The sequence below is a fragment of the Meleagris gallopavo genome, chromosome 21 (assembly GCF_905368555.1).
Source record: "Meleagris gallopavo chromosome 21, MGAL_WU_HG_1.1, whole genome shotgun sequence".
NCBI classification, from domain to species: domain Eukaryota; kingdom Metazoa; phylum Chordata; class Aves; order Galliformes; family Phasianidae; genus Meleagris; species Meleagris gallopavo.
Genome location: NC_139424.1, coordinates 4,201,644 through 4,218,729, shown reverse-complemented (window position 1 = coordinate 4,218,729; position 17,086 = coordinate 4,201,644). Strand labels below are relative to the sequence as shown.

The following is a 17,086-nucleotide window of genomic DNA, read 5'->3' as shown; positions in this document are numbered from 1 at the left end:
CATCCATGCAGACATGACCGCTATCCATGCAGACATGACCTCCATCCATGCAGACATGACCGCCATCCATGCAGACATGACCGTTATCCATGGAGCTGTGGTCACCACCCACAGAGCCGTGGCTCCCATGCAGCTGTTGCCTGACACTGTGCCCATCCTGCTGCTGATCCCTGGGCCTGCAGCTTTCACTCTGCAATGGGAACCCTCCTGGCCCTGTGCTGGCACTGGTGGGCAGTGACACCAGTGGTGCTGGACCTGAAAGCCCCCATTGTGCCATGTTCTGTTTATCGGGCAGTGCCTGCAGACAACGGCCATGTATTCCTCCGTTCGGATAATGGCACATTCATCCTCCCAGCTCGGTCACTGGGGATAGCGTTGGAGCAAATAAGGCATTGAAGGCGGCATCCCCTGTGGTATTTCAGCTCAGAGCTGTTCAGAAATAGTCATCAGGGCCCACTAAGGCTGCCCATTATGATGGGCCCAGGTCTGCAGCCTGGCTCTGGGGGAGCACCGTGTGCATGGAAAGCTGTTTTTGTGCATGCATCCATGGGCCTCGTAGAAATGAGTGCCTCCTCACCTGATGCTCCTCCAGCAGTGCACACAAATACAGCAGGCCCTCAACTGGCCCTAATGTCACCGCTCTCCTGTTCATGGGGGCTGTGTGTTTGCCCCAGATCGAGCGAGTGCTGATTTATTCCTGTCAGTGCACCCCAGCAATGAGTACTTTTCACAATGCAGGCAATGTTCTTTCCCATCACAGGTCAGGATGCGATATCCATCACGCTGTAAATTCTTCAGAGTGGCCATAATATCTATCTGCAGTGTATCTCTCTGCAGCTCTCCTGGTGCACCATCCCAGCAGGGGAACTTACAGAGACCCAGAGGATGTGGGTCTGTTCTGCAGATGTCCCTGAAAAACCCAATAACCCTCATTCCATCCACAGCATTAAAATAGCTCTGGAGCACTCAAATGTGCCACTTTGTTAATTCCCGTGGCCTGGAAGACAAGTTCTTCTCCTTGCGTTCTCTTCCCTTCCCTGGTATGTACTGCAAATGCCTTCTGACACTGAGGGAAAGCAGTAAATCCTCTCTGACTCGGATACTCACTTCAGGCTGCTCCAAAAAGTTATCCTGAGCTCAGCCCTGCTGAAGGGTGGTGGCATTTGTGAATTGAGGCTGGCTGTGAGCAGCTGGGTCAGGGCCTGTGATGGACGTGCGATGCCCAGTGGAGGCAGAAAGGCAACAGGGAGACAGAGCATGGGATCAGAGGGATGGGGAAGAGGGGGGGTGCCTGGGATGGAGGTGGGTGGAAGATGGAGGTACAGGTGGAGGTGAGGATGGAGAGGGAGGATGGAGCAGGAGGATGGAAAATGGAGGTGGACGAAGGAGGTGGAGGGTGGATGGAGCATGGAGGTGGAGGACGATGGGGACCCAAGGGGGCACAGTGTGTAGGAGCAGCCCCAGACCCTGCGGGGGTGCAGGGACCCAGCTGGCACACCAGCTCCCCGCAGAGCATTAATAATTAAGCAGGCACACGGGGCTCGGATGTCAGCTCTTATTTAAGGATCCGATATAAATACTGCCCAGACAGCGCTTATGGAGCACCTAAAAAAAGCCCTGCCTGTCTCAGTCCCTCCAGAAGCACCCTGAGCTCTGCAGGGCCGGTGGGCAGCACCAGGCAGGGTGGACACCAGGTCCTTCAGTCCCCAGGGCACTGCCTGAGAGGTGACAGCACATGGGGACGATCCCCACAGCACCCGCCTGTGCCTCAGTTTCCCTTTGTCATGTAGACCTGCTTTTGTCCTGCCAGGAAGCGTTGCCATCACCGATGCAGGGCTGCAGTCTGTTCTGGCAGTGTGTCCCCAGGGCCCCACCATCCCCCTGCTCACACACACCTGGGGACACCTCTCCTGCAGCACTGCAGATGTCCCCATGCAGGGGGGTGTGAAGGTCCTGTGGGGGTCCCAGAGCTGCCCCATCCCTACTGGGGGACAAGGCCAGGGTGACGCACGGAACAGAGAGACGGACAGGACCCAGGGTGTAGTTGGACCCCCATCACTCCCACAGCATCACTCCATAGGCAGCGCCCCATCCTCGCCCCCCCTGGCCCCTCCATACTGTGGGTTGGGGAAAGATGGGTCTGTCACATCCGTCCCCATCACAGGCTGCAGGCGAGCTGCTTGCTGCAGTCTGGCTGTGCGGCTCTGCAGCGTGACTCAGCACTGCCTCGCCCCGCACCCAGCCCCCCCGGCCCTACACCCCTCATTGGGGGCACACACACACCCCATTTTGGTGGTACCCTCCCCACTGCCTGCCCTACACCCAGGGCCAGTCCCTGCCCCACATACCCCCCCAAGAGCTGCACTGCTCCCCTTGCTACAGCTCTCAGCCTCTTGCAGGCTTTAGGAGAAAGGATTTTTTACATTTTTTTTTTTTTTTTCCACCGGGGAGGATGGGAGTGAATGATGCTGGGAGCACATGGGAAAATCTGGGGATTTTTAAAGCATCGTGGGGTTGGTTGCCCGTTTTGGTGTCTGGTGGGCACAATGTGTTTCCCCTCTTTCTGTAACCCTGCAAAGGGGGGGAAGGAAGGCTATAAAAAAGCAGCCAGCCCCCAGGAAAGGGGCTGAGTCTGTCCCCTTGTCCCCATGTCCCCATGCACAGAGCCTCATTGCAGGACAGGAGCTGTGCAGCGGGCCGTGACAGCCGCACGTGGCACGTCCCCACCCCGGGAACAAAGCACAATGCAGAGAGGAGAGCGCCCGGCCTGACCCTGACAGCAGCTGTCACCCGCAGGGAGAGCCTGGCGGGTGTCCCTGGTGAAGGTGACAAAAGGGGACAGCCCGCTGGGGACAAGGACAGCGGCTCGGAGGGGCTGATCCTGCGCAGGAGGAGCGGGGCATGCAGCCAGCCCCAAAGCTGAGCCAAAATAGGGGTCCCCGTGTGGGGTCAGGAGGGGAACGTGGGACTGGGAAGGTTGCTGCCATGCCTCTCCCCAAGGGAAGGCAATGATGGTGTGGGCTGTAGGACGGCTGCGAGCCGGATTTTGCCGGCGCTCGGCAGCCCACGTGGGACTGCTCTGCCATGGGGGAGAGAAAAAATAAAACAACTGCAAGAGAAGGGATGATGGATGAGATCTGCAAACGTGGGAGGGAGTCCTTGAGGTGGCGGGGAGGGGGAGCAGCACCGACCTCGTGCAGCCCCCCACCAAGCGCAGGGGTGCAGCCGCCCCGCAGCCCCCCCTTGGCCGCTCTGCCTTCAGCAGCGTGCTAATTGCACCAGTGACTTTGCAGTTCCCAAAATAGCAGCTGGCTGCGCCGGGCTGACGTCACTGTGAGACGTGGGGAAGGAGGACGGCACGGGCGGGGGGCCCGGCAAGGATCACGGTGATGCCTGCATCCCGCACCCACCCCACATCAGCAGTGCGGTGCTGTGGTACAGCCATTGCTGGGGAAACAGGCAGGCGGTGTGATAGGGGCATGGAGAGCAGCCCAAGGTGACCCAGGGGGTGCTGGGCGCAGGGATGCTCGCTGGGTCCCACTGTGACTCATCCAAGCTCCTCTGGTTACAGGTGCACGGATTGCCTTAGGGGGGCATGGGAGCACCCTGGTGCCGTGCATCCACCTCCCTCTGTGAGGGCAGTGCATCTTCCACTTCATGCAGCATCCAGAGTGGCCTTGTGCTGGTCCCCAGTCAGACCCCTGTCCCTCCCAGCACCACCCTGAGCAGTGATCCCAATAGCAGCCCCACTCAGTATCCCTGCTTTGGCTCCCCATCGCTGCCCTGGGCCCCCATCCCTGCCCTGGGTCCCCATCCCCACCCCAGGGGGCTCCCAGCCTCGTGCAGCTCTCGAGGTGCCCCCATTCCCAGCAAGGAATTATTCTGGAACGTGACAAAATAATTAAAGCCTCCTCCATTTCCCCTTGCTCATTTGTGCTCCTTCAGCTTGGATTAATGGGTCTCCTCTCCCCAGCGCAGACTCATTCCTTATTCCTAATAGGCCATAAATCCAAGCCCCAAAATAACCCCAGCTTTTTGCCGGGGCCTCGTGAAAAATTCATTCTCTTCCCCCACTGGCCTCCGTGCTGTCCCCTCTCCGGGGATGGAAGGAGGAACCAATCGATGGCATCGACCCATGCAGAGCCACAGCTGCTGCGGGCGGGGGGAAAGCAGCTGATGCAGCAGGAAGGGAGGAAGGAGCCCTCTGTCCCTATAGATGCTGCTGGGGGACAAACCCTGTGGCCGTCCCCCAGCTGGTGTGGCTGCATCCCTCCTGCTGTCACCCAGCTGTCCTGCATGGGGATGGAGACAGGAGGGAGGGGATCAGGCATCGTGCTGCTGGGGGAACGCTTCTATGCCTCAGTTTCCCCACTGCACTGAGAGCAGCGTGCTCTGCAGCAGGGCACATTGCTGTAGTTAACATGTCACAGCGACTCCGATGCAGAAAACACTTCTGGTCTGGGGATGCAGCCTCCCTGCCCACCTCCACCCCTGCAGAAGGTCCCTTCTGCTCCTCTGCCCTCAGTGAGCAGCGCTGCTGAATTTACGGCTGTCAGCACTGCAGCTGCACACCAGCAATCCGCCCACTCCAGCAGCAAACCCGCAGCCTGCAGGGCTGCCAAAGAGCCGGGAGCAGAGCCAGAGCCAACCCTGCTCCCTACTGCCAGAAGGATCCGAGCAGGGTGTAAATCAGCACTGCTCCGGGCATGGATTTGCTCTCCCTGAGCCCTAGAGGGAGGGATGCAGAGGCGCGCGCTTGAAAAGGGGTTGTATTTATTCACAAAACAACACCCCCAAAAAACATGTATGAAACCTATTATTAACAAAAGAATTGTACAAACATAGAAACGGGAGGAGGGAGATCTTGGGACCCTCGGTGTGAAGCAAACCCCACCTGGCCAACGCACCCCTTGAGCAGACCTGAAGGGGTGGTTCTGCTGCTCAGGTGGAAACAGCGCTCCATCACAGAACATTGCAGAGCAGAGCAGCCCGTTGCAGAACAGAGCACCTCGCGCTGCAGAGGAGCCATGCATGCACTCCCATGTGCTCTGCAGGGACAAAGAAGCTTTGCTGCAAAGAGCTGCTGGGTGCAGGGTGTGGGTGGTGGGGATATGGGGGCTGCAAGGGCCCCATCTTGCCCTGCTCCCCAACTCTGTGTGGCTGCGCTTGCGGGAGAAGCAGGAGCAGAGGAGACAACGTGGGCATGTTGGGAATTAATGGGAACTGCAGGACTGGGCTGCAAGCAGCGGGGATGGAAACCCCGTATTTGTTCCTCATTGCTCATACTTGGATTAAGGGGGTTTTGCAAAGCAAATTGTAGGAGGGCAGCAACACACTGCAGAGCAGCTGGAATGTTCTGGTTTGGTTTCAGCCCTGTTTTACATTTCCCAGGTATAATCTAAAGTCAATTTCACAGCAGAAAATCCATTTTTCTTCCCTCATCTCTTAAATGAAATAGCTGAAACCAACTGGATTTCACACACACACACACGCACACAAAAGGTTACTTCATTTTTCTCTCCAACAAGCATTCTGGGGGAAAAGCTTCAGCAGGGTTTTGGGAGCCAAAGGACACCTGGCCCCAGTGCATGGGGCAGCTCCGGGGGAGGGGAAGGGGACACTACTGCTGCCTGGGCCCAGCTGTGTCACTGTGGGTTGCACTGGAGCACAAGTAGTGCTCCCAAGGGCTGTGCCCAGCAGTGCACATGGTGTAGATTCTCTGGTGCCTCGTATGGTGCTGGGCTCATTAGGTTTCCTCCTGTAGAAGCCTCTCCCTCCCCCTTCTGCCTATTTTATAGGAACTAATGGGAACGCCTCAGCTCGGAGACCTCTACCCTGTCGCCTAATTTGGGTGAAGTCAGCCAGCAGATTCACAGGATGGAGAGGCACGCTTCCAAGCAAGAAGCACACAACATCTCATCTGAGCGTGCTTGTCAATGGTTCAATACATCTGCTTTAAACCTTCACTGTTCTCCTGCCGCATTCCGAGTCCCACATCCCTCCTGTCCCACTTCCCACCCCCCTCTCCGTGTGCCCCCCATCCCTCTTCCCCCCCATCCTCGTACCCAGGATGGTCCCTGCGGGTGGGTGGTCATAGGAGGCTGCAGACCACGCTGGCATCCTCCGAGTGGTCACAGTTGTGGACGTCCCAGCGGATGTGGGAGCAGCGCAGCAGGGAGGGCTCGCTGCCCTTGCACTTAAGGTTGTCGAGGAAGATGTAACCGGTGCCGGGGCCGTAGCGTGCTTCCCCCCACGCTGCCACAGCGTGCCCACAGCCCAGCTGCCTGCACACCACCTTGGCATCCCTCAGGTCCCAGGCGTCGTCGCACACCGTGCCCCACTGGGACAGGTAGAACATCTCCACGCGGCCCTCGCACCGATGGCTGCCGTTCACCAGGCGCAAGAACCCTGTGGTGGGAGATTGGGATGGGGTGAAGGAGAATGGGCTCATCCCAGCCAACCTGGGCCAGGGCGAGCCTCGCTTCTCCCAGCTGCATCCAAACCACCTCTGTGCCAGTGCCCGTAGGATGCTCACCATCCCCCAGATGGGTCGGGGCTGACGTGGTGGTGGCAATGGTGGCTTCTTGGAAGTGGTCTCCTGAGTCGTCAGCACCTGGTGCAGCATGGAAGGGGGGGGGGGGGAAGATGATTCAGGGACATCCTGTTCTCCCAGGACCAGCTCAGAGTCCCCGTGCATGTGGCAGGGGAAAGGAGCTGAGAAATGTGGGCAGTGTGCTTAGGGAGTGCATGAGAGAAGGCACAGCACCCGTGTCTTCTTCACCCAGCCACAGCACTGCAGTGCTGCTGTCTTCCCTGAGTCAGAGTCACAGAGCATCCCAAGGTGGAAGGGACCCACAGGGTTCATAGAACCATACAACTGCAGGGTCACTGAGGTTGGAAGAGGCCTCCTAACCCCGAGTCCAACCCCAGCCCACCCCACCATGCCCACTGCTCACATCCCTCAGTGCCACATCTCCATGGTTCTGGAACACCTCAAGAGATGGTGATCTTACCACCACCCTGGGCAGCTGTGCCAACGCAGCACCGCTCTTTGGAGATTAAATTCTTCCTAATATCCAACCTGAGATCACCGAGTCCAACTCATGGCTGTACACAGGACCCCCCCAGGCCCTATGTGTGAGAGAGAGGCAGCCCAATGGGTACGGGGTAAAGCCACTACGAGGATGAGGGCTGTGCCCACAGGCTGTGTCCACTGCCTTGGAGGGCAGAACCTTTCCCTAACCTCCGTGCAAAACGGACCCCGTGCCAGGACCTGGGCCAGCAACCCCATCCATCCTCTTGGGATCACACTCCAGTCCTACATCCCACCACCGCCCAGCGGGACGGACGGGAGGGGCGATGCTCAGACCACGCACCTCGGCACACCACGCCCGCGTCCTCGTGATGGCCGCAGTTGTGTTGCCCCCAGCCCAGGTGGAAGCAGTCGGCCAGGCGCATCTCGTGCCCGTCGCACCCCACGTTATCCAGCAGCACGGGCCCGCTGCCGTACCCGAAGGAACCCAGGACGGTGGCGGAGACGGCGGGCCCGCAGCCCAGCTGCCGGCACACCACCTGCGCGTCGGGGAAGTCCCAGTCGTCGTCGCACACCGTGCCCCACGTCCCGCCGTGCCGCACCTCCACCCGACCGCGGCAGCTCCCGTTGCCGTTCGCCAACCGCACGCCGCCACCTGCGGGTGGGCGCCCGCACAGCCACTGCGGGAAACGGGAGGGGGGGAAGGGGAGGAGGCGGGGGGAAGGGGGGAAAAGGGGTGGGGAGCGGCTGGGGGAGCCCCTGAGAGGGTGGGGAGAGGCTCGGGGATGGAGGAGGGAGCGCCGGGTGGAGGCGCTGGGAGGATGGGAGGAGCGCCTGGGGGAAGGATGGGGAGATACGGGGAGGTCCCCATAGGGATCCCATCGTAGGGGGAGTCCTTTGGAGACGTGGGAGGAGCCGCGGAAATGAGGGAGGTAGCCAATGGGTATATGGTAAAGCCACTGCGAGGATGAGGGGAGTCGTGGGGAGATGGGGAGAGCCCTCCGGGCATGTGGGGCAGCTCTGGAAATGAGGAAGGAACACCTCTAGGTAGGGGGTGCAGGTCCTGAGGAGATGAGGGAAGGATGGAGAGATGGGGAGAGCCCCTGGGAACATGGGGGGAGCCCTGAGAGGATGAAAGGAGACTCCTAGGGACGTTTGAGGAATGAAAGAGGTATCCCTACGGGTATGTAGTGAAACCCCTGGGATCATGGGAGCCATGGGGAGATGGGGGGAGACCCTGGAAGAACTGGACACACATGTGGGGTGATCTCAGGGGCTGTGGGGCAAGCCCTGAGGTAGGTGGGCTACAGCATGGGGAGATGGGGTCATGTTCCAGGGCAGTGAGGGAGCTGGGACAGGAGGATCTCGGGCTGGGGGCTGGGGGCTGTGCCAGACTAATGGCAGCCACATGCTTACTTTCCAGCTCAGCAGTGATGAGATCAGTGGTGATCACCTCAGTTGCAGGTGAGGGCTGCTCGTGGCCGTCTGTCACTGCTGAGACATGGGGACACATGGGTGCTCGGTGTTTGGCCCCAGCACCCACTGCCCCCGCTCTGAGCCACAGCCAGCACCATGGTGGCCCCATAGCAAAGTCCCTTGGTGGTGAGGAAGAGGTTCCCTGGGACCGAAGCCTCATCAAGGTGTACCTGGACCCATGTGGGTGGCTGGCCCATGGGAAGGGACAGCCCACAGAGCTGTCAATCCTCAGAGCCCTCCCTGCTGCGGCACTGGTTGCTGCCAACACCATACCTGTGGCTGTGGCAGTGAGCATTTCTTCATAGTCCAGGGCCGTGGAGGTGGTGAAGGATGTGATGGTGGATGTGTCCAGACCTGCAGGGACACAGAAGGACAGGGGTGACAGGCAGGGAGAAGCTGCAAAGCACATAACCCTCTAGCTGTGATGCCAGGATGCAGAGTGGAGTGGTGTGAGGAAGGAGATGGAGATGGTGGAGGAGATGGAGATGATGGACATGGAGATACAGATGATGGACTGTGGGAAGACAAGAAAAACTGTTCAGAGCAGCAGCTATGGAGTAAGACAAACAGCATGAGGACCAAGGACACCTCTAGAAGAAGAAAGAATCTTCTTTCATGGCTCTGACTGGATAAGCGCCTGCGTGAACGGTTGAAGAGTGTTTGTAGAATGTTCTGTTGACATGTAAAGGTGGATGGGAAAGCTGTAGGGGCGGATGGGAAAGCTAGAAAAAGAAAACTTGTGAAGGTATATAAGTGATGTGAGAACTTGTTATAAACGATTTGGGTCGTTCACATCTGAGTCTGTGCATCTGCAAAGGACTTCCTCCATTCTTACTGCCCATCCTGTAAATGGAGGTTCTCCAGCTCTATGCAAGTGCTACAAGTGCTTTTTTGAAGCTTGATACATCAAATATTCACCATCTGGGCTTGAGCAGCAGAGGCGGCGTGTGAGCAGCCAGCCTCACCACCAGGCCCAAAGCTGCATTCCCTGAGTCCTGCCCCATCTGATGGGCGCTGAGTGCTGCCACCCAGCCCCAGCACAGGATAGCCTGTGTCTGGGGAGGAAAGGGGCGTCCTTAGAAAACTAGCCCTTCCTCTCCATCAGCAGCTTTGTTAGCAAGTAGTAGAAAAGAAAAGAACCATCACTTCCTGCTCCACTCATTATTCAACATAACAAGGGAGTTCAAGGGAATTAACACAATATAAACGGTAATCAGTGGATAACGGCAGGGCTGGGCAGTGCAGGGAGGGGGCAATCCTGGTGGCGTGCCCAGCCCTGGCTCCGTTCCCTCCCTCCCGTCCCGGCCAGGCAGGCTGTTCCTGCGCAAGGACGTCCCATCCTCGTGCCCCATTACCCATGCAGATGACCCCGGCATCCTCATGGTGGCCGCAGTTGTGGATGCCCCAGCCGAGGCTATAGCAGGCGGAGAGGATGGGCTCGCTGCCCTCACAGTTGACGTTGTCCAGCAGGATGTGCCCCGTGCCGTAGCCAAAATAGGCGTTGCTTTTGTACTCCAGAGCCTGGCCGCAGCCCACCTGCTTGCAGACCACGCTGGCGTCGCTCAGCCCCCAGTCGTCGTCACACACTGTGCCCCAGCTCCCCTGGTAGAAGATCTCCACACGGCCCTGGCAGGCATCTGCCCCGCTCACCAGCCGGATGCGGCCGTCACCTGGAGGGAGACAGATGGGGGACAAGTGTCTTGCTGTTACTTCAGGGTCACCGGCCCACAGAAGTGGGATCTGGATGTGCTTATGGTGGTGAAACTGCCCAAGTTTCTGGAAGAAGATGTGCTTTAGGGCAGCACAATTTATGGGATCCTGCAGGAATATCTGAACCAGGGTTTGACCATGAAGGTGGAGGTTCTGGGGGTCTTCTCTTGGCCAGCCCAGCAAGGCTGTTTGGTGGAGGGGAAACATTGGGACGGTGGGTGTGATGATGGGCGATGGTGGAGGATGAGTGATAGGAGGTGGGTGATGGGTGATAGGATGTGGTGCTGCTCTCTGCTCGCTCTTGGAGAGCTCCCAGCCAGGTCAGGCCACGAGCAGCTCACCTTCCCCATTCTGCACCGAGGCTGTAGCAGTCCTGCTGGTCGGTCCTTCACTTGCTGATGTGGGGGAGAGCTCTAGAAAGGGAATGAGAGATGGCATCAATTTCTGCCTGCAGAAACCCTCCCAGAAGCGAGCTGTAACCAGGGTCCGCGCTGTGACTGTACGCTTAATACAAACAATAATATTCTGCCAGCCGCATGCTGGCCCTGAGGGAACCAAGCCTTATTACCGTTGCAGACGACAGCCACGTCCTCGTAGTGGTAGCAGTTGTGGATGCCCCATCCGTGGCTCCAGCACTCGCTCAGTGCCGCCTCCTGGCCCTTGCAGTCCACGTTGTCCAAGAAGATGGGCCCGCTCCCCTGGCCAAAGGTCATGGGTGCCGGCAGGGCGATGGCGTGGCCACAGCCCAGCTGCCGACACACAACGTTGGCATCTACGATGTCCCAGTCATCATCACACACTGTGCCCCAGGAGCCGTTGTAGAGGATCTCCACCCGGCCCTGGCACCGGCTGGGCCCGTTGGCCAGGCGCAGTTCTGCAAGGACGGCCCAGCACAGAGCTTCAGTGGGCAGCCGGGAGGGCAGCACCCAGCCTCCAATGGACCCACAGCCTTCGGAGGGCCTGGGGCCATTCTGCACCAAATCTCTGCTCTCTGGACCAAATGGGTGACGCCTGGCTACGGCAAGCTGTTGGCTTTCTGCCCTCGTGTTAGTTAGCACCACGTCAGCTTGACGGTGGGCTTGGTGACAGGTGGTGGATGCTCTCATGGGTTGGAAGCAGTGGACATGGACATCCCACACAGCTTTGTGTCACTGTACTGGGTGCAATGTCACCTTGTCATCTGTGTTATCAGGCATAGGAGATAAGCCATCCATATGACAACGCAGGTGAGAAGGTGCAGTCATCTCATAGAATGACGGAATCACTGAGGTTGGAAAAGACCTCTCAGATCCCCACATCCAAGCCCAGCCCAACATGCCTGCTGACCACAGCCCTCAGTGCCACATCTCCATGGTTCTGGAGCATCTCCAGGGCTGGGGACTCCCCCACCTCCCTGGGCAGCCGTGCCACTGCAGCAACGCTATTTCTGAGAAGAAATATCTCCTAATATCCAACCAGAGCCTCCTCTGGTGCAACGCAAGGCCATCACCTCTCATCCTATTGCTGCTACCTGGGAGCAGAGACCGACCCCCCCTCGCTATGACCATGTCCCAGTGAATATGGCCATAGATGAAGTGGTGGCATAGAAATGCTTTCCCAAGCTGCTGGCAATATGGTGTAAGCAGCCCTCAAGGGGATTGTTCAGGGGACGTGGTGAGTGGCATGGTGACAGCTAGCAGGGAGCAGCGAGGTTGCACTCGCCTGATCATAAGCAGAATCGGGATAATAAAGAATCTCTATTTCCTTCCTGTAAAAGAGGTTCAGCTTTTTGTTGCTGCTCTTTGTTCAGAACCAACACGCTGCCTCTCTGACGCATTTTTCAACAGCAAAACCTGGAGAAGAGCGACTCGGAGAGAAGAACCTCACCTGGGAACGGCGGCGGGGCGGGCTCGGAGGTTCCTGAAACAGAGAAGGCAGGGCTGGGTCCCACGGGATGCAAGGAAGGAGGTGGCAGGAACAGGGGAGCTGCAGCTCCCCCAAATCCTTGGATGGAATGCGATAGAGAGGTGCCAGGAGTGGCCATTAGCAGCTGAATGAAACCAAGCTGCTCTCCTGGCACGCGCCGAGGAGTTGCTAGCTTCCAGACAGAAGCAGCCTTTCATTCCTGCCTTTCCTCTCCTCTCTGCCATTGTTTGGCTGCCAGCAGCTTGCTTTATGAGCACGGTGAGTGACAGCAGCAAGCCCCGGAAAAATGGTCCTGCCTGCCACGAGAGCCTGCTGGTGGTTCCTGATGGGAAATGCTGCTCTGGGCACCGCTCAATGCATTCTAATTCTTTTTTTTTTTTTTCCTTCTTTTTTTTCCCTCCACATTGCAGTCAGCATTTTGCAAGCCATGTATTCCTATGTATCAATGCAGCTGATGGCGTGCAGCCACCCATAAGGTGAAAATGAGCAATCCTGAAGCGGGGAGGGCTGTAGGGGCTGCGGCAGGGCATCGCACAGATCTGCCTCCTGCATTCACATTTACCACACTGCGGTGGTGCAGGCACCTGGGTAACAGCCGCTTCTGCAGCACTCTCAGCCAGAAAAAACCATAAGATGCAGCCCCAAAAACATGGTGCGGGGGGAGCCTTAGGATGCTTGGCAGCAGAGGGGGTGGGAGCTGGGGTGTGAGATGGGGCAGTGAAGCTGCTGTGTCCCTGCAGCCGTCTCGGAATCCAGCAGGGAAGACCAAAGGGTGCTAGCTTTTCTGGAACAGTGATTTATGCTGGCTTGTATGGATTTTTAGCACTTTTAAACCTTTTTAACAAGCAGCAGATAAGAAGGACATCGTTAAATATTCAGTATCCATCGCCCGTTAGTCAGAATCAAAGCTCTGAAGTATTTATTTCAGAGCATCCTCCAGCAAAGTCAAGAGAGACCTGAAAAATATGCACAGTGTGTCCACACTAATGAGGAAAGCCATCCTGGAGAACAGAGCTCCTGGCTCCCTCTGATCCAGCTCACAAAGCCCAGAGAACAAAGGGAACCGCCTTGAGGTAAACACAGCCCCTTTCAAGTCACATTTCTGAATAAAACCACCAAAATAGGACAAATCGCCCTCTGATAGGACTTAGCCGTGTCTACTCATGAAGAGAAACAGCAGAGCTCACCAGTGGGGCCGAGGAGGAGGAGGAGGAGCAGGGAGGAAGGCAGTGCCCCACATGACATACAGGGACCAGCGCTCATCGCTGCTCTGGGGTCCTCTTGCTATCCCTGCAACATGCAGACACCAGCATCAGCCATTGGGCAGCAATCACATGAAAATATGGCTCCAGTTGGGATTTGCTGAGAACAAGAGGTGTTTTCTGCGTAGTGAGATGGGGGTCACTTTGGAGCTTTAGGACAGGGCCTCTGCTCAGGCACAGGGCAGCAGGACAGATCAAAGGCTGCGTCATGGTGCCACCACCCACCCCTTCTGGAGATGCCTCCGAAGCTGAGAGAAGCATGCTGTCCTCATCCAGGTGGAGTTCATCCTTCTGGAAGAGCTGCGAATGGGCTCCCCACCCGCACAGGCACTTCCCAAACCACCAAGTAAACCTAGATCTCCAGCAAGCCACACCATGAGCTGCTTTTTGGGATGTGATGGTGCTTCCCATCGTGCAGAAAGTCACAGCCCACATTTTGGGAGGCTCCCATCACCCTAGCTGAGATGCCAGCCCCATGGCTCCTCCTGTGATGCTGTTGCCAGGCTGTCACTATGCTGTCACCCACGGCCAGCCCTCTCTATCACAGAACTTCTCTGCAGAGGATGACCCCCAGCTCCCACCCCATTCCTGCACTAACATGACCACGGTACTTCCCACCCCAGCTGGAACACTTATGGGACCCCAAGACCTGCACTGTTCCTAATCCTTGGAAAAAAAAGAGGCATTAGTGTGGGAACACAGGTCTGGCACCACAGCATCACATCATTCATCAGTGGGAGGAGATGCAAACTCCATGGGGACGAGATGGAAAGCAAGCATGGAGAAAACGAGGAAGAGATTAAAGATAATAAGATGCAATTTCCCCATCATTTGCTGCTCTCTTCACCAGCTGCTGCTGGAATGGTGAACATCTGGCTCTGCTGGATTCTCACTGGCAGCATGGGGTGGTGACAGCACTGCTTCCATCACCCAACCATGGTATGGGAGAGTTCACCCCACCCTGGGGCTGCAGGACTCAGCTCCTTCCCACGAGCTGCCATGCAGGATGCAGCCCCTGCACATCCCTGTTCTCGCCATGGGGCTGCTGCCGACCCAGCGCTCAGAGGAGATCCTCCAGCAGACAATCAGCTCAGTTACAGGGCTCGGAAATCAATCTAGTCCCTAACATAGCATTTCTCAATACTCCATTCATGCTTATTCCGCTCCGAATAATGTCGCCTTTTGTCCCGCCAGCCCTCCCCAATCTCTGGTGGAGAGTGGCTGACAGACGGCCGGCACACTGCCGTGGGCCTGCAGCCCCTCAGCATGCTGCCTGCACCAGCCCTGGTGTGGGTGAGCATCCCTCCTGCATCCATGCTACGTCCATCCCATATGCATCCCACATCCACCCTGTATCCGTCCCATACCCATCCCATACCCACTCTGCATCCACCTTGCACGCATCCCACATCAATCCCACATCAATCCCACATCCATCCTGCATCCATCCCATATCTGCCCTGCATTCACCCTGCACCCATCCCACAACCATCTCACATCCATCCCATATCCATTCCGCATCCGTCCCACATGTATTCCACACCCATCCCATATCCATTCCACACACATCCTGCATCTACCCTGCATCCATCTCACATTTGTCCTTCATCCACCCTGCATCCATCCAATATCCATTCTGCATCCACCCCAAATTTATCCAGCATCCATCCCCTATCCATCCCCTATCCATCCCACATACAGTCTGCATCTATCCTGCCTCCCGTTCTGGTCCCAGCATTCCATAAAGCATTAATCACTGAGATGCTGAGCATAGTCCCTGCTATACCTATAAAGGTGAACCCCTACTTTTCCTCCCACAGAAAGTCCCAGCTCTGTTTTCACCCCAAAGAATGCAGATCTCAGCAAACAAGCTGTGAAAGCTCCTTCCTTCAATCTGGACATGAGAGAGATTTGGTGCAGCCTGGACTGACCCTGTTGCAAAAACAGTGTTTTCCATCAATCCACATACCTGTCTGCTGTTTTCTTTCCAGTATAAAGATGATGTATTTAAACCCAGAAATAAATATTCTCCTTTGCAGTCAAGAAAACTCCTGGCTGGTTAGTTAAAAAAAGAAATGAAAATTAATTGATGCAATGAATATTACAATGGGGATAGAGGAGGAAAAAAAAAGCTAACAAGGAGAAGAGGCTTCCATTCATCTGCCGAGCAGCTTCTGGCTTCATCCTGCGTCACCCTGCAGGCTCAGGGCTGCGGGGCAGGACGGCTGCCCGGCCCCATCGCGGGGTGCCTGGGCACAGGGATGGCTGAGAGGGAGGAGGAGAAGGAGAGGAAGAGGAGAGCAAGGAGAGCAAGGGGCCGCTCAGCGGGGCATGGCGGTGGGACTGGCTCGGGTTTCAGGGCAGCTGGCACTGGGAGCACTGTGACCTCCCCAGGGCTGGCTGAGGGCATTCCGGCTTTGCCTTCCCCCTCCTGCACTGCTGGGATCTGTCCCACTGGCACAGGCAGGACCCTAAACCCACAGTGCTCTCCATGTGCTGCTGGGTATCCCCAGCATGTCCATGCTACACGCGGTGCACAGGGCATCAGCGGCACCTGCATTCTGCTTTTCTGAGGATACCATCAGGGAGGTGCTCTCCAGGGTGTCCAAAAGCATGAGATGTGGATTATTGGTGTTCACCCACCTCCCCTTCATAGGAAACCCTCCGTCTGCTTCACTCTATGTCCTACACTCTCTGGGCTTCCAATGAAGTGTGTTTAACCACAAGCCTGGCAGTAAAAGTGAGAGAAAATTTGAAAGCAATTGGGTAGGAGGGACATATAAAATGAGGTGGTTTCCTGCTCTTGCAAAGCTTCGGTAGGATGGGCACTTGGGTGTGCTGTTGGCTCTGATAAGCTGATCCCACGGGCGGTGAGGTTCCTATCCTGACCCTCCTGCAGAGCTGCCCATGCCCACAAGTGCTGGGATTTGGGGTTTTCCTTGGCACAAAGCCAGCTTCAAAACAGCTGTTGCTGACAGCACCATCACCCATCTGCTGGCACTGCCTTCCGTGGGTTCAGTAATTAGCAATTAGGCGCTGACTTTGTATTTTGCAGGAGCAGCAGAGTTCTAATGAGTCTGCTCACAATCAGTTTCAAAGATGTCTTTTAAGTCTGTTTTGCCCAAACTTTGCAAAACTCCCAGTCGCCCTGGCTCCCTGCATGGCTGGAAGCGAGCACAGCCTTCAAACCACACAAAGTAAAGCCCGGTAAACACACGGGCATCAGTCATGAGCTCTGGGATGCTGTCCTAGTTAAGCTGAAGATATTTTCTGAGAGCCAAAAGAGGGGATACTGTGGCCCCCAGGAGGCTGTGTGCTGGCGCAGGGCTGCGATGATGCGGGCTGCCAGGAGAGGAACCCGGCCCTGGACAAACGCCCTTTGTTTGTCCGTAATCCGCTTCCTGACTGATGTGCTGCAGGTCCCACCTGCGCCAGGTGGGAAGGAGCAGCCCAAGGACAGCCTGCTGACAGCACCGGGTGGGACTGTGCAGGTGGTCCCAGCAAGGCAGGACCCTGGATAGTGAGCAGCCCGTGGGGAGCTGCGGGCTGTCAGAAGTACGGCTGCCACTTGGCTGAGTGTGTGAGCAGGGCTGGCTGTGCGCAGGTGCTCCTGGGGAGTGCAACCCCCACCCGCGGGAGGTGCAGCCACAGCCCAGAGGAGATGCAGCGCTGCCCATGGGAGGTGCAACCAGCAGGACAC

At 57.1% G+C, this 17,086-nt stretch overlaps 1 protein-coding gene across 1 annotated transcript; it reads right to left on the bottom strand.

The window, feature by feature from the left end:
- Nucleotides 1-6,063: 6,063 nt before the first annotated feature.
- SSC4D (scavenger receptor cysteine rich family member with 4 domains) lies at nt 6,064-13,387 on the bottom strand. Its single transcript, XM_085240790.1, has 10 exons — nt 13,312-13,387; nt 12,086-12,118; nt 10,788-11,093; nt 10,561-10,632; nt 9,865-10,179; nt 8,783-8,863; nt 8,450-8,527; nt 7,377-7,688; nt 6,536-6,613; nt 6,064-6,408 (listed from the first exon to the last, which is right to left on the bottom strand). Exons 1-10 carry the CDS (start codon nt 13,385-13,387, stop codon nt 6,092-6,094), a joined length of 1,668 nt encoding a protein of 555 aa, XP_085096916.1. The 3' UTR covers nt 6,064-6,091.
- Nucleotides 13,388-17,086: the final 3,699 nt, after the last annotated feature.